The sequence below is a fragment of the Dermacentor variabilis genome, chromosome 10, assembly GCF_050947875.1.
Source record: "Dermacentor variabilis isolate Ectoservices chromosome 10, ASM5094787v1, whole genome shotgun sequence".
In the NCBI taxonomy this organism is placed as follows: Eukaryota; Metazoa; Arthropoda; class Arachnida; order Ixodida; family Ixodidae; genus Dermacentor; species Dermacentor variabilis.
This window is the reverse complement of record NC_134577.1, coordinates 19562694-19583570: the sequence shown is the minus strand read 5'-3', so window position 1 is coordinate 19583570 and position 20877 is coordinate 19562694. Positions and strand designations below refer to the sequence as shown.

General features: G+C 47.0%; 1 protein-coding gene across 10 annotated transcripts in view; it reads left to right on the top strand.

The window, feature by feature from the left end:
• The window catches only part of LOC142560066 (uncharacterized), a 116045-nt gene that overhangs the window by 79643 nt on the left and 15525 nt on the right, over positions 1 to 20877 (top strand). For 9 of the 10 annotated variants that reach the window (XM_075671848.1, XM_075671845.1, XM_075671847.1 and 6 more), the window contains 4 exons: positions 520 to 593; positions 15309 to 15616; positions 17936 to 18034; positions 18521 to 18972. In XM_075671848.1, coding sequence (XP_075527963.1) covers positions 520 to 593; positions 15309 to 15616; positions 17936 to 18034; positions 18521 to 18972 — 933 coding nt within the window. The remainder of the gene's footprint in view (positions 1 to 519; positions 594 to 15308; positions 15617 to 17935; positions 18035 to 18520; positions 18973 to 20877) is intronic. The other variant, XM_075671850.1, reaches the window with a different exon arrangement.

Below are 20877 nucleotides of genomic sequence, written 5' to 3'. Positions count from 1 at the left end.
TGTATGTATGTATGTATGTATGTATGTATGTATGTATGTATGTATGTATGTATGTATGTATGTATGTATGTATGTATGTATGTATGTATGTATGTACGTATGTACGTACGTACGTACGTACGTACGTACGTACGTACGTACGTACGTACGAATGGACGGATAGAAAGAAAGATAACTGGGTGAACAAAAAGGCTGCCGCATACAGAGGAAGGGTAGGACAGTGAGATATCTAAATGGATAACAAGCTTTATGTATCTATTGATTGATTGTTCTATACATGAATACTCATTGCTTTCCAGATAGGCACAGAGAGAAGATCGATGGTAGCTGATGCATAAACAGGTAGAGAGATAAGCAGATAAATCGAGAGATTGATAGATGACCACTAAACATAACTCAGTGCGGCAGCTGTGTGTTTTCGTTAGCTTTGCATGAAACTTCGATAATCAGAAAAACGCGTCTTGACTGGCTATTTTTTATTTTCTTTCAATATTATATTCCTCCATCACACAATTGCAGTTGGTGAGACAAGAGTCGGTACTCTCTGACTACTTTGGCGACGCTGCCTTCATGCCACCCATAAGAAACCGAAGGTACGTAGATGCTAAATAGCTGCTTTTTCACGCATTCGCTTACGTCATTGAGTTGTCATTACGTCTACAGTTGGCACGACTACAGAGCGAATGGCGTGTTTACAGGTCAATCGGCAAGATGTTTGCCACCTCTGTAAGCGACGCTAAAGAGAACGTTGGTATGACAAAATTTGCCATTTGGAAGTGTCGAAGATGCTTTTGCAGATCACCGCGTCAGAGGGAATTGTAGAAAAAATTGTGATGTTGTGGAAAAAAAGAAACAATACGCAACACTTTCACAATGCTCGTGGTAAGAGTTCATCTTCGCCAAAGTGTTGGCGAGGCTATGCGATCAGTAAGTATCGCAGCGCCTGTATGGCGCTGTATAGAAAAATCTCAAAGTTTGGGCAAACATACATTGACCAGCTAGTACGCTGCATTTGTTTTCATTACGGCATCATATAAGCGGGTCGTTCAAAGGGGTTGTGGCACTATTCTAACAACAGAGCTCGACGAGCTCTAAAGAAAAGTAAATTAAAGAAAACAAAATGACGTTTCGTTATTTATTACTCCTGAGAGAGAGAAAGAGAGCGGTGAGGGAGATGCGAGGGGTAGGGAAGTTAACTGGAAGACAATCGTCTAGTTTGCTACCACGCTCTGGGGAAGAGTGTGGTGTAATCTCCTGAAGACGCACAGTTGGCTGTGAGGGATGTATAAACAATTTACGAAGAAACAAAAGTAAAATACACAGACGTAAGCAACGAATGTATAGTTCTGCAAGTTTCCTTCAATAAACGGTTAATAAATCTGTGAGACAAGCAGGAAATGCTTCATCCTCTCACTGTTAAAAAAAAAGGTTCCAGTTTCGCCAAAAGGCGAAGTGTTAAGATATGGCGGATCTTATGGCCATCAGCCATTGTGACGTTGACGCGGTTACAGAGGTCGACAACATCTTCTATATAACTGGTAAACGTCTCCCCGCACTGTTGCGCACGACCACGCAAACGTTGCTCGGCTCGAAGCTTGCGAACGGCGGGGCGCCTGAATACCTCCGTCACGTTACCTTTGAAGACCGTGCTCGTCGTGAGATCACGTTCGTGGTTGCGGTGCCACACGCTGGCGTCACCGCTCAAATAAAACAACACGTAATTCAGTTTTTTAGTGTCGTAACAGTGGTTGTGGATGGTCACCCGGTCGTAGCGAGCGAGCCAGTCTTCTACATCATGGTCTTCGGTGCCGCTGAAGATGGGTGGGTCGCGTTGACGCGACGGTCTGGGACAGACCACGGTAGTCATCGGGACAGTGGGCTGTGGTTGTGGTGGTCCTTCTTCTGGTATAATGAAGACGGGCTGCAGTGTCCGATTGCGAAGTTCCAGAATTCCTGTTGTACCCCGCACCTCCACCAATTGTAAAGGGGGTTTATTCGTGTCGTAGAGCAGCAGCGACAAACGCAGCACCAGCAGGTAGGGCGCAGCCAGAGAGCTAATTCGGTACGAGCCATGCGATGGCAACGGGGCTTTTCAGCATGCCGATCTTCTTCGTCACAATCGCAATAATCTAGGTTCCGGGTTGCGCTGAAGACGTTTTAGTATGCCGGCGCGTTGAGGAGCACCTTTAGCGGTGTCGCATCTCGGTGGGACACAAGATGCGACAGGAGAAAAAAATACGCAGAATCTCTACTGCAGTTGTCCAAGTATACGTAAGCATTGTGGCACTTGCTCATCTCGTATGCGACGTACGTTTGCAGCGATTGACGAAGGAGAAGACAAATGTATGCTTGTAACCTGTCTTGGCTCTTGATCCGACCAATAAAAACCTTTATCAATCCTTATCTGTCGTTATCAACCTGATCGCACTCGTTCCAACCCTTATCGACCAGTATAAACAATTATAGGTCGTTATCAAGCTTATCGAACTCTATCCGATCCTTATTAACTCTGATCTGTCGTTATCAACCTTATCAGAATCAATCTGACCCTTATCAACTCTTATTTGTCCTTATCAATTTTATCGGACATGATCATACCCTTGTGAACCCTTATCGGCCGTTATCGATATTATCGCGTTCGATCCGACCCTTATCAACCCTTATCGGTCGTTATTAACTTTATCGGGCTTGATTCAACCCTTATTAACCCTTATCGGTAGTTATCAGCCTTATCGGAATCGACTCGACCCTTATCAGCCCTCATCTATTCTTACTAACCTTATTTATTTATTTATTTATTTATTTATTTCAGATACTGTCAATCCCAGCGGGATTTTTACAGGTTGGGCATATATTATACACTCACAAATAGCGATAAAAACAGGTTTACATGATTTCAACAATATTTGCAATCGACACAAAGCAGATTTACACATATGGTAGGAAATAAAACAAGGGTACATTTCATTTGGCAAAAGGGGGTGAAATTACATAGGTAAATACAATGCTCATACAGATTTCATTTTATACAATGACTTGAGTGGTGTTATTTCCGGCTAGCGTAGTCTAATTATTGCACAATTGCTCTTCTACAAGGGTTATAAATTTCGACAACGATGTGTTAGTCGTTATGAAGGGGTCCAGGCTATTCCATTCTCTTATTGCAAGAGGAAAGAACGAATATCTAAAACAGTCAGTGCGAAATGCATATTCTTTAAGTGTTAATGAATGCTTATGACGGGAAGGTCTGGTGTCAGCTAGGGATATATACAACGAAGTATTTATTCGTAATGCATTGTGTATCAATTGGAACAATAATTTTAGTCTTGCCAGCTTGGCGCGGTTTCGCAGAGTAGGAATACCGGCTTGTTTTAGCAGTTGGGTAGGTGAATCGCTATTCTTGTATTTGTTAAAGATGAATCTAATTGCCTTTCGCTGCACTCCTTCTAGTTTGTTAATAAGCTGTTGTGTATAAGGAAACCAAATTGTGTTACCATATTCGAGAACTGGGCGAATAAATGCGTTGTATGATAGCAGTTTAATTTCCGGTGGCGCAGCTCGAAGTCTTCTTCTGAGGAAGAACAGCCGTTTTAAAGCAGATGGTATGATACTGTTAATATGAGATTCCCATCTTAGGTCATGTGAAATGATCAAGCCAAGATATTTAAGCTCATGAACTCGGGTGAGCGGTATATTATTGATTGTGTATTCGAAGTCTGACCTATGTTTTTTGCGGGTTATAGATAAAAAGGCAGTTTTTTTAATGTTCAGCTCCATCTGCCACTTTTTACACCACTTCACTACCTCGTGAAGGGCGCTGTTTAAATCAACGTGGTCATTCATAGAGTTAATTTCATTATAAAGAATGCAGTCGTCGGCAAAAAGCTTCATTTTAACGCGGATGTTAGAGGGTAAATCATTAATAAATATAAGGAATAAAGTGGGAGCAAGGGCACACCCTTGAGGCACCCCCGATGTAACTGGTACAATGGAAGAAATTTCATTGTTAACAACAACATACTGAAACCGGTTGGTTAGGTAATCTTCAATCCAATTGAGAATAGAACCATCGCCTAAAGTTGTTTTCAGTTTGCTGATTAGTTTTCGATGGGTTACTCTATCAAACGCCTTTGAAAAATCTAATGCTATTAAGTCAACTTGTTTTTGATTATCAATGCTTTGGGATAAGTCATGCGTTACTTCAAGTAATTGGGTTATTGTTGAAAGTCCCCGCCGGAAGCCATGCTGGATAGGCGATAATATTTCTGCTTGCTCTAGATAGTTCGTGATATGCTTTAATATGATATGCTCTAATAATTTCCCTACAGTGGACGTTAGCGATATTGGTCTGTAATTACCAACATCACTTTTGCTTCCTGCTTTATGAACGGGGATTACTTTCGCTATTTTCCATTCCTTTGCAAGGCTACATGTTGATAAGGATTTGTTAAATATTAGATGTAGATATTTCGCGTTGACTTCGGCATATTTTTGAAGAAAAGTGTTGGGAATATTGTCCGGGCCGTTTCCTTTTTTTGTGTCTATTGACAGTAATAAGTTCAGGACTCCTGACTCAGTTATCGTTGGCATGCCTAGTGGTCTCTGGTTGTAGTGATTCACCTCCGGAATGCGACCATCGTCAGCAGTGAACACAGACTGGAAGTATGTATTTAATGAATTTGCAAAACTTAAATTTTGTTCCTGAGAATTGAGAGTGTTGCTTTGTTTTTGGGGGCTAAGATACTTCCAAAACTTTCCAGGGGAATGCTTTAAAAAGTTAGGAAGCGTAACTGAAAAGAAATGTGCTTTCGCTGTACTAATCTTTGCTTTCATTTCATTGACAGCACACGTGAGTTTACGTTTATGTTGAGGGCCTTTTTTTGTTTTGAGCAATTGTCTTAGTCGCTTCACTTTGCGCTTTGCATGAATGACATCACGTGTTATCCATGGGTTATTTTTATTAGTTTGTTTGGTTCTTATTGGAATATAGTTATTGATGCAGTGGGATACAATGGCTTTAAATCTTTCCCATATTGCGTCTATATCAGTGTCTGAAGAATTAGCGAGTTCTTCAAATGACTGATACTCCAAAACTAAGTAATTAACTATGCTTGAGTCGTCAGCTTTTATAAAGTCTGGATAACTAGTTTGGGAAATAGAAAGATTTGTTGCGGCCTGAATGGGAGTAGTGCATAATGTTAATTTGTGATCTGATATTCCATCTAGCACTGCTAAGTTAGTTTTATTGATCGAAAAGTGGTTGCTCAGAAAGATGAGGTCAAGAATGTTGGATGCATTGCCTTGAACACGTGTGGGCTCGTTGACAACTTGTGACAAGTCAAAACTAAGCATAATATCAAAAAGAATTTCTGAACAAGGAGAGCGATAACTCATGGTTGGCCAGTCGATATCAGGAAGGTTGAAATCCCCGAGAAGGATCAGCCGGGATTTTGGTACATGAAGTTCCATATACTGATATAATGTCACTACGCGTTCATCAGTCGAAGGGCTACGGTATATACAACCGACACTGATAGTCGTTGCACCAAAACTAAGTTTGCAAAAAAGTGCTTCAGCATTTTCGACTTCTGGTAAGATAGTGAAAGGAATTTTTTTATTTATTAGTAAAGCAACTCCTCCTCCTCGCGTTAATCTGTCTTTGCGCACAATCACATAGTCGGGTGGGGCTATTTCTTTGTCCTGTATGTCATCTGTAAGCCACGTTTCTGTAATCGCCATAAAGTCGGGCTCTAGGCTGATAAGAAGAGACTCTAGTGCGTTAAGCTTATTCAAGATACTACGCGCATTTACGTTTGCAAAGGTTATTTGTTTCGTTTTTGGGGCGGTCGGGGGCGTAGGTGTGGTCCAATTCCTTCCTGGTTTTTTTGGCCTTTACTCGCATTTGTCTGTACCTTTACAGGTACCCGGCAGTTCTTTTCTTCATCCCACTGGAACAATTCTCCGTTGATTCGGACTTTATCGTAAACGAGCGCCACCTTTGCACCGGAATCTTTCATTGATTTTACACTAACCCACAGTTTTTTCCTTATGTCGCGTACTCGGACAGAGAAATCTTCACTGATCGCGTATTCAGTATTTTTAAGTTTGCGACAGTTTTTTAGCACAAGAGTCTTTTCACGGAAGTCAAGAAGTTTAAGTATTACAGGCCTGGTTTTCTCGCGTGAAGGTTTTCCTAACCTATGAATGCGTTCAATGGCGACAGGTTGAATTTGAAGAATGTTCTTGGCAATGCTTTCATTAAAAGTTTGTTCAAGGGATTCGTTGTCTTCTTCAACTTCTGGAATTCCATAAACTAAAAGATTACACCGTCTCGAGCGATTTTCCAAATCATCCAGTTTTAGTTCAAGCGAGGAAACAACCTTCTGCAGGTTGGTGACCTGGTTTATGCAGTCCAACATTTTTTGGTCAAGGGCAGCCATGTTTTCCAGTTTCGTTTCAATTGATGTTAGTCGATCCTCTTTAATGCTTTTTATGTCTCCGGCAATCGCCTGGAGCTGTCTGGAGATCTGTTCAAGGTCTGGGCCGGGGTTTGTTTCGACGTCTCCAGCCAGTAGCAGTAATTCCGCCGCGTGCATTGCCAAATCACACAGTATAGGACACAGCAGCCTTGGGCACGGCAGCATAACAAGGAACGGATCATTTGAGCGAATACATTTGCCGTAACGCCTTACCTGCACAAGATAGACGAAAGGATTAAGAATCCGCATCGTGCTGTTGCTGCCGTGCCCAGTGAAGTGCGTGCCGGTCCAGTCCCGCTTTAAGTAGCACCGAAGCGCCACCTGGTCCAAGCTGGGAGTCCCGTCAATGTGTGGCGTCCCTGTCGACTTCCGGTGGAAGACGAAGGTTGCGATGACCGCTGTCGTCGCAGGGCGGAAGGAGCCGGAGTGGTTGCCCAGCCGCACTATCATGCCCTGCGTCATGGGGCCAGAGCCGTCCCGTGTCGTCGGTATCACCAGGGAAGTAGAAATCAGCTGCACAAGATAGACGAAAGGATTAAGAATCCGCATCGTGCTGTTGCTGCCGTGCCCAGTGAAGTGCGTGCCGGTCCAGTCCCGCTTTAAGTAGCACCGAAGCGCCACCTGGTCCAAGCTGGGAGTCCCGTCAATGTGTGGCGTCCCTGTCGACTTCCGGTGGAAGACGAAGGTTGCGATGACCGCTGTCGTCGCAGGGCGGAAGGAGCCGGAGTGGTTGCCCAGCCGCACTATCATGCCCTGCGTCATGGGGCCAGAGCCGTCCCGTGTCGTCGGTATCACCAGGGAAGTAGAAATCAGCTGCACAAGATAGACGAAAGGATTAAGAATCCGCATCGTGCTGTTGCTGCCGTGCCCAGAAAATTATGCCGTGAAAATTATGCCGTGAAAAATGCCGTGAAAATTATGCCGTGAAAAATGCCGTGAAAATTATGCGGCCCTTGCCAATCATTATCGGTCCTTATCCACCTAATTGGACTTCATCCGCCTCTTACGAAGCCTTATCGGCCCTTACAACCATATCGGAATTGCTCCTACCGAGGCAGTGCTTGATTTTGAGCGTAACCTTGAGCGTACGCGATGGTAGTGGCAGTCTGTACATCGTCAACACGTAGCCGGCATGTGAACTTCCGGCGCGGGTTTGGTGTGACCTCGGAATCGTGCTGAGACACTGGGAGTCCCTGCCGGTTCCCTGTCGCACAAATACGATGTACGCTATCAGCAAACGCTGGTCGCCTGCGTTGAGGCTTGGCGGGCACTTTGGCCAGCAAAGCACAAGCACCATAAAGCCCGAACCCCAATGAGAGCAATTTTGGGCGCGATGGCAACGAACCACGCCTTTGAGCGACGAAACAGGCCGTCGCGCAAACAGATCCCTGGTTCTTGTCGCTCGATCGCTCGGTTCTGGAAATGTAGAATTCGTCGCCCGTCGTCCGGAAGTGCTGTTAGCGAATAGCCAATAGCGCGAAGCCGGGGCTAGATGTACATCCTTCAAGTACTACTGATTGTCGCGCGGAACGTGTGGGCGATTAAAATTTGATACGTGCAAAAATGAGAACCTACTGCAAGACCTCCAGAAATATCTTATGCTGCCCTTTACAGTAAAATATGCCAACTTAAATTGATAACGCATGCGTCATGCCAGTTTCGGCGCCTATTTGCTGTCCTCATACCAGCAACACCGGGGAGACGTCGCTCAAAGTCGTCGCTCGCGAGGGGCGATGACTTTGACGACGAGCGAAGGCAACAGCCACCTCCATTGCGTCGCTTGTCGCGGTCACGTGCAAGATCGCTTGCATGTGGTTTGTACTTAAGAATAAGCTAGTGACGAGGTTCTTGTAGCTCGAGGCAGCTAGAAATCTGATGCAGAAAGCTGCCGTAACAGTCAAGTGATCAAATTTTATATGGGTGTCATACGCGGGGCACTTCCAATCGCAATCGAACCGCATAAGATTTCTCAATCGCGAGTGCCTCTTTGCGCAAGGTAAGAATAAGCTTTCCTCAAGCCCAAGCGCTTCCTTCAGAGGTGACCTAGCAGCACTGTGGTACGCGCACTGAAGTGCTCACTGCAAAACGCGTATCCTGTGCTCCGTATAGTCGGGTACCAGATTTATAACGTCGCGTTTGTCTTTGGTTGCTTCGCTGTGGGGTATGTCGTCCAATGTAGTGTCGTAATTAGTTTAAACCTTCTTTAGAACCCTGTTGCAAAAAGCTGTTCATGGGCGGCGTGCACCGTAAAAGAAAAAAAAAACTGAGTTGCCAACGCCCGATTTTGTCAGCACTGAGGTGACAGTAACACGGGAACGTCGGATGCTTCGGCAGAGAAGGCTATTACACCGCCGTCCTGACAACTCAAAACCAATCCCTTGTGGCCAGTTATGAGTCAGGGGGACGGAACCTGCAGCTCTTTCATTTGGAGTTGACGCAGCGTGCGAGGCCCATCATCTACGCCACTCATCTCTCAGCGCGCCGCGTAATTAGGCACTCGCTGCGGAAGCACAGCTCGCTTCTTTGTGCGCAAATGGCCGACGGCGCGCGGCTCTGACGGGAAAACAACGAAACGTCGTGTGCCTCCGACCCGCCACCCCTTTGTAGTCGGCGGCACCTCCTTTCTTCGTGCCTGCAAGCAGGCTTGTCCTCGTGACACACAGACACAAGACGTGCTGGCAGTTCTCTGAGCGAGGTGTTCGGGAACGGCATCGCGGCAGAAGCGAAGCGCACCGCGCTGGTGGAAGAGAATGTAATGGGAAGGGTAGTAGTAGGGGAGGGTGGTTGCGGCGCAGGGCTGCCTGATGGCAGGCCCAAAAAGAAAGCGGGAGCGAAGAGAGAAAGGCCGAGCTTCCACGCATGCTCGGCGCCGCCAAAGCGCGCGCACCTTTTCCACGTCGTTACAGTGGGCGCCCTGTGAAATTATTGCGAGGACATAACTCTACCTACTCTCTCTCTCTCTTTCCTCCTTTCTTCGCCTTCGTACTCCTTCCCACACCGAGCCACGGCCTCGAGCGAGCCGCGGCTGCTCAAGGTGTTGGGGAGTTCTATGAAACGATGGCTGCACGCGGTGCTCTACGATGGGAGCTCCTTCTCGCTCGGGTCCTTCGGTTCTCCCAGCAGAAGCAGCACGGCCAACAGCTGCAGGTTTCTCTCGCCATCCGCTGCCGCCTTGGGTGAGTTGGGGCAAGAGAGAGAGAGAGAGAGAGAGAGAGAAGGAGACAGAGAGACACGGCGAGTGAAGCAAGCCCCAGGTTGACGTGAAGAAAAAAACAGAATGCGATAGCGGAGTAGTGTGTATGTGCGTACGCTGCCAGGCTATCTGTACAGGAAAGGCAAGGGAGGGGAAGCAGCTTGCAGCCCTGTGTTTAATGCTCCGCGTTGCTGCCGCCGCCGCTGGCGGGGTTCTTCTGAACGCCCACCATCGACCTTCGTCGTGGCGAGCTTGCGCCCTTGTCGAACCCTGAAAGGGTCTTGAGCGTTCAAGACCCGTCGCCACTTAGCTGGACCCGAAGACGACGTGCGGTGGCAGGAGCCCTGGACTGGCTGGAGTGTTCCGAGAATCGTCACCTTGTTCTTTGCTGTGCGTGTGTATAATCATCGTCTTGGCCGTCGTCGTGGTAATGACTCGACTCGACCGCAAATGTTGTGTTTGAAGTGGCGGAGGGTTCTCAACGTCGCTTGACCTTGGGTGGTCATTCAAAGAGAGATCATAGAGTCGGTCATTGCCTTCTTCATTGCGGACATTGGCTGGAGCCCCATTATCTTGGACGGCGGGAAAGAAGTGGTGTTGACACAGTTGACGGCCCAAGACTGATCTTCCTGGAAGTGTCTTCCCTCCCAGCTGTAGCTGAACCGTACGCGGTGAACCACTCTGGATGTGTTGGAGCCACGACTGAATGGAGGCTGTTTTCATGAAGCGACTCAAGGCTATGTTCGGCGTCGGCAGGCGGGGCAAGTTGATCGTGAATGACGAACGCGGGCCGTCGGAAGTTGATCCGGTGATGTGCTACAAAGTGCTTCCGGTCGGCGCGGAAAACTCGGTGGCGGCCCGGGAATCGACTGCGACAGCAAACGGTTGGGCCGGAGGCAAAAGAAATTCGATTGTCGCTGGAGAAGAGTAGGTGACGCTTTTTGTTGTTACATCGACACAGAAGGAGCAGGAGGAGATATAGTGTCGGCGTATGTCGTGTTGGCAAAGAAATATGTCACGATTAGGAAAAGAGGAAAAAGAAATAAACGTGGGCGGGCGAAAGACTGTGCTAGTCCGACACCTGCTGCGACGAACGCGCTGAGATTTCTTTCACGTGTATTGTCGCAATATATCCATGTTTTGCGGGAGATACGTTTGCTGCCACTTTTTTTGTTGTTTACTGCGAGAGTGGAGGAAAGGCGGACATTACTTGGTCTTAGAGTAGACCGACTCAAAATTTTAATAATGAATAACAAATTAGAAAATAACGCAATATTGACAGCTTACGTTGATTCGCCCCCGACTTCCTTCGTTTTAGAATAAGATTTGTCATTTTGAAATCCTGCCTCGTAATCACGAAACATTACACTCCGATGGACATTGTGGCTTCGATTTGGCAGACACCGGCGGTCATATCATCTGTATGTGAGATGTTTATTCGCGTGAAGCATTAAACCAGAAAGCTACACCTGTAGTTTGAGCCGAAGTTCACAAGATCATTTTGTAGAAAGAGCCCTTGATTTTAGCGCACCCGGTGCTTGTGCGTGTATGGCTATTATTTTAACGCTTAATTAAGCAGGCGTTGACAACTCTCTTATTGTTCTATTTTTGGATGATATGTTGAAGCTAATTAGTTTCTTCAAGTACTAACGTTTTCCTTTTGAGAACTTGCTAACTTGTGTTTGTTAATACGAATTTTGCCTCCCAGCCTATCTCATCGTAAACATTTCCTTTTTCTGTTCTGGAATCTAATTGTATCGGGTCATGATAGGTGATCGATTTTTCTGAGGCCTTACTATCGTGTTTGAAAAACGTATGATGACAGCTTGGTGACTTTTGTCAAATACATCCTCCCTTGCCGGTCTGAATACGTATGTCACGGGGAGCGCTTTCCTTGCCTCATTCTTGCGAGATTAATAAAACGACATTGTTATCTGTAGAGCAACACAAAAACACGACAGGGTTGTGCATTACCGTGTCGTGCATCAGCAGTTCATTCTGAATTAGTTAATAGCTCGAGGAACTGAACCTCCGCATTTTTTTATTAGCCCCGACAGCTGAATTAAGATTTGACGGAACGTATCGGGAGACAACACCGTTACAACGTTGTATTGCTTTTTTTTGATGAGTGATGGTAGTTCAGTAAGCCTTCCAAGAGGCTATGAAATGCTTGAAGAATTGTTCGAGGGAGCTTAATGAAATCACGTTTATGTTCGCCTGAAATCACAACTAAACCGGGCAATATTAGGGAATTATCTATTGTTGGCACTATCCTATGGTGCCAGCTTAGGTCAGGTGGTACTAGTCAGTTTACATCGCAATGTGAATTTTTGTTGGAAATGTGGACGTTCTATTGAAGCGAAGCATATGCAACGTTAAAAAGGCTGCTGCCGCCGATATGCAACTTAAAACTAGGGAGAATACTTAATACTCATGACACTCACTCCTCGTCCACGCAAGAAGACTCCCTGTCGAAACATCGGCTTTAGTCTGATGCTTCACTTGTTCAACAACTAGTGGTCATTTTGATTCTCCATTTACCCGTGAACCCTTTGTATTGTTTGGACAGGAGTGCACTGGTGCATTTTATGTATGGCTTACGGTGCTCATAAAAAACATCCTCCTTATGTACTTCCTCTGTGTTGGCGCCGAATCTAGTATATTCCATCTTCAAAAGTTGAAATGCCAAACCATGCTCGACTACCGCAACCTCCGTATGATTCCAAGTAGACTCTCTTATTCAGGCTCCTGCGAAACAGGTGTTCCATTGAATAGATATAGAGAGTCGCTTTTTTTTTTGTCGCTGCTGTGTGCACATACGGCATCGAAAAAGCGTAACAAAACTACGTTCTTGTTACTGGCTCATTCATCAAGATAGCAAACCAGTAACGACGCAATTGGAACGCCAAGCTTTAAGAGGTGTGAGAAGTATAATGGGGCGCGTTTAGTAAAGCGTATTGATGCGCTTCCCACGCTATCATCGTTTTACACTCACAGCTTTCTCTTGGGTTATTTAGGTTATAGCGCAAGGCAAGTGAACGCTAATGATTTAAGCAATTTGCTTTCTTGCGTTAAACCAAGGCAGTAGGTATGCGTATTTTCAGTTCTGTGGGCATATTCTGTTAAGGTCGAACGAGCTCTAGTTTGTGCCGTTTATTGCTTTTGTATCTATACTTGCTGAAGAAGAAGAAAAACAGCATTGCTTCAAGAAACGAGGTAATTTCCATCCAACCATAATCTAATTGGCCGAGTGAATCGAATGTCTACTAGTCTGTGCTTCGACTCATATTTAGGTACCTCGGTAGTTGTGTTCTGGCTTTTTATAATTAAATGAGCATTCGTCTCACCTAGTGAGCGCATGTATGCAGGCCGCGCATTCCTCGTGCCGGCAGTTTTGAATGCCCTGAACGAGAGTGTAGATTTCGTCTATGTAAGCTCTGATAGTGCAGAAATACGTGCGATATTCACACCGCTTGTTTTTGATGCTCAAAAACAACTTTTAGCGTGTCACTTCCTAAATACAGAAATCGTGCTCAGCGTATTATTGCATTGTCATCAATAGCGCGGCAGCCATGACCATCTGCTTGATTAGAGCACCCAGTGGTTGCTCAACCATAGAATTATCGTTTGCAGTTTCTATTGGAGGTTTCCTACCATAATTGGTACCCTTGCAGCGGAGTTCAGAAAGCGTAAGATTGGAACACTCGCATTTAGTTGAGCAAATGTCGCATCACCGCGACATTGGCTCGACTAAATGGCATTTCCCGGAAGATGCATTTTCATGGTTTGGCTGAACAATGCTGCGCAAAGTTCAACCCGTCAGAAGGAATGTTTTAGTATGGGAACTAGGAAGGTCCTTTCTCGGTCGTCGGAGAGCACCTGCAGGAGCAGTAATGGCGAAGTAGTTTGGACAGAGGTAGTTACATCTCCCCTTGTGTAGAAGTAAAAAGTATAATATTGCTTAATTTTTTTTGTATATTTGCTAGGCATACACCCTGTTCAAGGGTGTAAAATAGCACTTTTTGCATTCCTTATAGTGTCGACATAAATTTTTACAAGCGTTGCTGTTCTCTTAGATCATTCTTAGCCAAAGTTCGAATTCACTCTTATACTATACCACCCACGTAGTCGGACAGTGTTGAACTCACTTAGTCTGACACAGTCTGCTATCCACTCGAGACCTCACTAACTCAGAGCTGCATGAGGTCTGGTAGCCTATCGATAATTTCACATACAGTGACTGTCATAATTACTCGGAGTACTCCTAAAATGCCTCTTGGCTTTCCTTACGGAAATTGCTGGAGCTCTCCGTTTGCGATGCTTTGAATGTGCTGGGCTACTATGTGTTCCGTCCTAAGTTCGCTGCTTTTAGCCTGTGTTTGTTAAACTTAAGTCGTTATATATGTGTCTACATTGTTCGGCTAAAGTATAAAGGCGGCTGTACATTTTGACACATGGCAAAAAAAGAAATCTGCACTTGCACTCATTCCCAGTTTGAGTCATATCGACGGAGTGCAGCGACCGCAAGCATGAACCTACCCGCTCACACTCTCTGTCCGAGGACGCAAGTCTACAATCAACCTGTGAAGTCAGTGCTTTAACCTAGACGTGCGTGTGAAGCTGAGTGATCTCACTCGTTTGCTTACTCAGAGCCAGCTGATCACGTGATGCAGAAGTCCACCGACTGATACAGTCAGTGCACTGGCTTTCATGTAAATCTGGTTGAGCGGAGTCGTAATATGGGTCGCCTCCAATGGTTGGAGCGAAATTATGAACATGCCGTTTGAAACGTAGTGATCCGGCGCTCACCCGCGGTTTGCCGCTTTGTTCTTCAAGAGTCTGTCACGTATCGACTGCGTGCATGCAATGCTCAACTACCGCTGGAGGAAGATCAGAAGGCTTATCGCGACTGGAAGTTGCAGGAACCTAGTAGCCATTATATATACATTCGGGTGAAAGGCCCCAGCGAGTATTTGGTTAAATTGTGAAGCTTGGGAATAAAGAACAATCATGTAGTGAACCACGAGAGAAGGAATTGGAGTTGGCACAGCGGCAGCTGTCCGAGAGCCTGCTGAATCTCTAAAGGTCGTTATATTGAGTTCTGCATAATTGGGTGGTGTCTGTGAAGACTATAGCATCAACTGAAGATAGCATTTGGAAATACTTGCGGGATATAGCGTTTAGATTTGAACTGAGGCTGCGTTTATGTATCCCGCATCATCATCATCATTATTTAGGTCCGTTGCAAGACCAAGGCATCTCCTAGTTATCTCCAGCACCCCTATTCTGCGCCAGCTGGCCCAATCTTATGTTCGCAAATATCCTTATTTCATCGCAGCCCCTAATTCTCTGCCGTCCTCTACTGCGCTTCCATTATCTTGGCGCCCGTTCTGTAGCCATAATATACCACTGATTATCCGCCCTAACCCGCATAAGTGTGCGTAAATCTGGCAGTCTTTAAAGAATAATAGAAAAACTTTATTTTGCATCTTCCGTCCGCGCGAGCGCCACTGAGGTCCAAACATGCCTGATTTACGCACATAACCATCACAGCTCATTCCTCAAAATCCGACCAGTAATATTAGCGCGTGCGTTTACTAACTGCGCCAGTTCACGTCTATTGACGCCCTTCGCAGGCCTCTCGGCGACCGGAGGCCCCTCTTCGACCCCGAAGAAGAGGAGCGCGCCTCGGCTATCTGGTCGACGAGGGCTCCCTCCGTGGACCAGCACCCCGTGCTGGACCGCATCGAGAGCGAAGACGAGCCCCACGTGGTCGACCACAACCACCGCGATCAAGAGGAGCTGCACTCGCTGGAGCGTCAGGGGCAGCACCCGAAGCCGCAGCCGAAGGAGAGCGGAGACGAATCGGCCGCCATGATGGCGGCGGCAGGCCACTTGCAGCCGCCAGCTGCCGCAACGGCGACCGCGCTCGCCGAGGAAGCAGGTGAGGCGCGCTCACTGTACAAGCGGCGCTGTATAGCGGCACACCTGTCGCTTCGCCCCGCACGAACGTTTTTCCCTCGAAAGCAGTTGCCCGTTGCACGTCCGCGCCCTTCACATCTCTCTGTTCGCGCGCGTGATTCTGCAGCAACCGCGCGGCGGGCGCTTCTATCTCTCTCGCTCGAAGTGCGCACTCTATATCTAGGACACCAGACGTCAACCCCCCTTCGTTTTTCTTGTTTCTAGCGCGTCGACCCTGGGCCGGCGCGCGGGGTCCTTGCTTGTGTGTCGCAGGATGCGTCACTCCGGCGCAATGCCTGCCGACGTGCTCATACATGCTCGCGCGCGTTGTGAGAAATGACCGCTGCCTCGCTGCCATGGTGGCGGTCACGACTTAGTTTATCGTCGGGGGTCGGCCGGCCTTCCGCAAGAACCCCGATGTGGTTGCGTTCGCCTCGCGGCGCTTCTCCCGTACACGTTTTCTTACTGTACTTTCTCCCCCCCCCCTATCCCCCCCCCTATCCCCCCCCATCCCTGCCTGCCCTGTACATCACGTGCTGCTTGTTTGAATGACGTATATGCGCGCTGTGCCGCCGGCATGTGCGGACCTTGGAACGAGAAATACGAAGGAACTGGGGCAGCACATTCTGGACAGGTGTGTTGGTGAACGGGCTGCGAGAGAATAGGTTGATAAAGCGATTGTAGCGATAGAGGCAAGGGCACAATTGAGGCAATTTTAAAGCCGGTCACGGCAATCCCGCCGGCATATTCACGAATGGCATGCTGTGAGGAAAAGGCAAAGGTTTCTCACTGCGCGTTCCGCCCTCCCACTGCGAGAGAAAAATTCCGTCAATTTCTACTCCGAAGAGTTGTTTGCAAAAGTCTCGTCCGAAGGTGTGCTTTCGAGTCGACGTGCAAGATTGCCGTACGACGAACTTACAATTGCCGAACATCGCTGCACCATTTGCAGGGGCCTTGGAGCGCGATGATTTTCAACTCCAGTTCTTAAACACGTAAAGTGGGCTCAACAAATAAAGATTAACTGGGGAAGTTTCTCAGACTAGTCATTGGTCATCGAAGTTACACCGATCTGTGTGCAAAACTTCCTGCAATAAAGAGTAGCCATTAATATATTCCGGAAATTCTTCTTATGGAACTGTGCGGAATAAAAAGAAAGAAAATGTGGAGTGCGTTTTGAGGTGCACCCTTGTAACGCAGGCGGCACATTTGTCGTGCGTTGGTAGATGCGCGACATGATTTTTTTTCCTTCGTGGTACGTAGGAAGGAGTTAGCTGCTGAGGTATCTAACGCTCGCGCTTATTTTAAATGTAAAGCTTCATTTATCAATGAACATATCTGGGGTTAAAGTCTTACTTTCCTACCGATAATTTTTGTTTACGCCATGTGCCTTCGTTGACAATTTTTGTTTACGTTGAAATAACATCAAACTATAGGCGGCTTGGGCATGTTCCAATTATAACACTCCCTACTAAGACACTAGGTAATCCACAACCTTGTCGAAGAGTTTCAGATATTAAGTATTCAAGCCTCGTTCACTTTGTCAGCAGCTCTGTGTATAACGTTTGTAGGGCTTCGAGTGGGAGTCGTGCAAATATGCTTAATCATTGCCGTTTAATAATATGCAACCAACGGCATCTTCCCTACTGAAAAACCTTTATGTCCCCTGTTTAAAAATCTCACATGAACATGTGGGGATCCCGTATAAGGAACACCCGTATGTTCCCATATATCGTACGGGACACGCCTCATATGATATTCCAGTATATGTTCATAGTCTGTATTTGGAGGTTTTGGGGTTTATTTTTTTTGTTCTCGATAAGGTGTACCATACGGTATGTGACAGTGAGTGAGTAAATAAATTTTATTTAAGAAACCAAGCTGTTGGGGCGCAGAGCTGGTTGGTCACCCTATTCCAAGTAGCCGTGACCCTGTGCGGATAGCCTAGCTCTGATAACCAGTCACAAGTGGTCCTCAGTACTTGGGCTTGCCATCTGGGCCTCCCACAGGTCCTCTGTTGGTGCTTGGATGGGCGTTATCTATGAGTTCTTGTTGCATTCTCAGACCTTGTGGTAGGTTGTTTGGCGTATTGCAGAATTTGCTTTTTCTTGAATACGTTGAGGGATACATCGCGTGTAGCAGAGTGCTATATGGAGGTAACGGCCCACTCGAAGTCGGCGTAGTATGTCGGCTTCTCTGTTAAGCTTGTAGTCTGTGGCCGAATATTCTCGCGTGTTATATTTATAACGTTCTAGAATGTCAGAATATTTGCTTCTTATACTTTCGTCTGGGTCTGACGCTATAGACGATGTCCTGGTGGGATTGCCCGGCGTACACGTTCTTGGGTGGCGGCGTGAGCCGCTTGGCTTCCCACAAAGGATTCATGTCCCGGGGCCCTGGCAATGTACGTTTCAGGGATGTCTTTGTTCTTGATGATGTTGAGTGCAGTCTTGCTAACTATTCCTCCCGGGAAATGGCGACAAAGGCGAAAGAGTCTGTGACGGCGATGGCCGGCACGTCCCCTAGGCAGGTCCGCATGGCTATTGCTATAGTGACCTCTTCGGCTACCTAAATGCCCCTAGCAACTACTGGTGCAGTTGCTATCTCTTCTTACTGTTTGTTGGTAACGCAGGCAACATACCCCCCTGCCTTGTATCTCGCGTAGTCGCAGCGCAGTGGGAACATACGAGTTTTTATACGGGATCCCCATATGTTCATGTGGGATTATTTGATATATGGCACATAATGTTTTCTTTCGATAGAGTTGTGGCGCGCGTCTGTGGCGTATGTCGCGAAACTCGTTGTCAAATTTGTGCATAACCAAATGATCGCAGAAATGTGACGTTCATTGCCGCTCTTCATTGTTCTCTCACTCTTCGTTCTTTTATAGACAGTGGCCTATCGACCCTGCGTTCCGCAGCCGCCCTGGACTCGGCTGAAGAAGGCCGCCAGACTGACTACAGTACTCCCCTCCCGTCGCTGTCTTCCGAGACCGTATCGCTTCGCAACCGGTCCTTGTCATCGGCGACGCCGTCGCTGCACGACCACGAAGACAGCCTGGACTCCAATCCAGCAGGTGGCCTGGTCACGGCGTCTACGGCCACGACGTGCGGAAGCGGCCACAGCAATGGGTCGGTGCTCACGTCTAGGCCTCCGCTGCCCGTGAGGAGCACGAGTAAGGCTAGCGACCGCAGCGTGCAGTCATTGCCGCCGTCGTTCAGCGAGTCCGCGTCCAAGGCGTCGTCGTCGTCTTCGGGAAACGGCATGGAAACCAGCGCGCCCGGTGCGGGTGCTTCCATAAGCAGCGAGAGCGGCATCGGAAGCCGGAACACGTGGTGCAGCGTGAGTTCTTTGTCTCGTATTGTTGTTTGTCCGTCTATGTGAAGAACGATTCACTTCTGCTTCCGGAAGACGGGACAAAGACAAAAGACGGGCAGGACAAGGGGTGCTATTCTGGTCGCCCCAATCCAGGCATAGTGCCAAATTCTTCAATGGCGGCATTTCGAGCCAATCGGAGAGGCGGTAGCGGCCCTGTGAACCAATCAGAACTTCCAAGATGACGAATTCGGCAGTATGGCTGTATTTGACTATGTCCAGTATACCATCCAGGATCGCTAATGAAGAGTGAAGCACTATGACAGAAAGGAAGACGAGAAACACAACAAAGCGCTGTTTGTCTTGTACGTATGTATAGTGCGTTTCTTTCTGTCCTTGTCTTCTGCGCAACCTTAGCATCGCAGAGATCAAGCCAGAGAGGCCATGCTTTCATTCTAGTCAAGACTTGCCTCTCTCCTCTGATGTCTGTCCATGCGGCAGAGTGTAATCTGAGAATGAATGAGTGCTGGCAGGAACAGTTGTTAGAGAGATCTGTAGTCTGTGACAACTTAAGAATTACAAACAAGATCCACCTACAAAAGTACAGTGCACTTGCCCGTCACCTCTTAAAGAGAGCCGAGTAACCTCGAATCCACACACAGCTTAATTACATTTCTCTGATGATGCCAATGTTGGGCTCATTGGAAATAAGAGCTCGCTGTTTCAAGCTGACATATTGGAAAAGGGTTATTATTGCAGAAGTATTGTAAAGATATCGATGACTGAGCCGTGATATCAGGATCGCCCATACAAATTGCCCCATGTTTGATACTGAAAGCAGTGACACAAAGACAGAACTCTACGAAAACAACAACAACAACAACAACAACAACAACAACAACAACAACAACAACAACAACAACAACAACAACAACAACAACAACACTATTTTAAACATGCAATAACGCTTGCCGTCATGGAAGTACGCCTACCTTATCGGTTGTATATAACGTGCATATTTGTGAGAGGAGTGCTGCTGGCTCAGCTCTCTGTAAGGGGTGAAGGATACGTACACTACGCTTTTGCAGGTGGAGCTTGCTTCTAATTATTAGTTTTCCCCGACTATAGAGTGGTCTTTCAGACAGTGATGCCTTTTCGTCGGGTTGAATCAGTGCGCGGGTCAAGGTGAAGTGTTCTTCCGAGGTGTACTCAACACTATTCGAACACTCAGACCTTGCGCGCTAATGAGGCATAGGCAAGGTAAGAGGTGTTGGTCTGGTCACCGTATTGGTGTTGGTCTGGTCACCGTATTGATGGAGAAGCCTGAGACGTGGTATAGCGTTAACTATAGGGCAGCTACAAACGCGGTACCGTAGAGGAAACTGACAAAACAGCGAATGGAAAAGACTTGTTACTGTTCAGAATTATGCGGCATGTGTGCCTCTTTCATTCGTCCTTCGAGCCACTGCGTCACGTTTCTGGTCACTAGGTAGTTACATTAGTCATACCTCAGTTACTGAACGTAACTGTGTTTTTTTGTCTACTTAGTCCTCGCGCCCTCACCGCGACTGAGACATGGCAACTAGAAAACGAGGCGATGGAAGCAACAGAAAGAGAGAACGATGTCCGTGTCTGTAACCGTTTTCCAGCCATTTGGGGTCACTGGGTAGATCATGGTCTAACGGATAGAGCATCGGGCTGCTGTGCTGAGGAAACCGGTTTCAAAAGCGGTTCCCTCAAACCGCTGAGTACGTGCGACTCTTCCATGAACCTATGCGACAACAACTTGGGTCCCGAGATTTGTGGCAGTAGGTTTGTGCCGCTCATCAATGATCCTCTTTGATGCCAACTTGGCTCACTGAGTAGGTGCTGATCTTCAACGAAAAGGAAAATGCTTAAATATTTCTCTGGCGCTGGGGGGAATAGAAACTG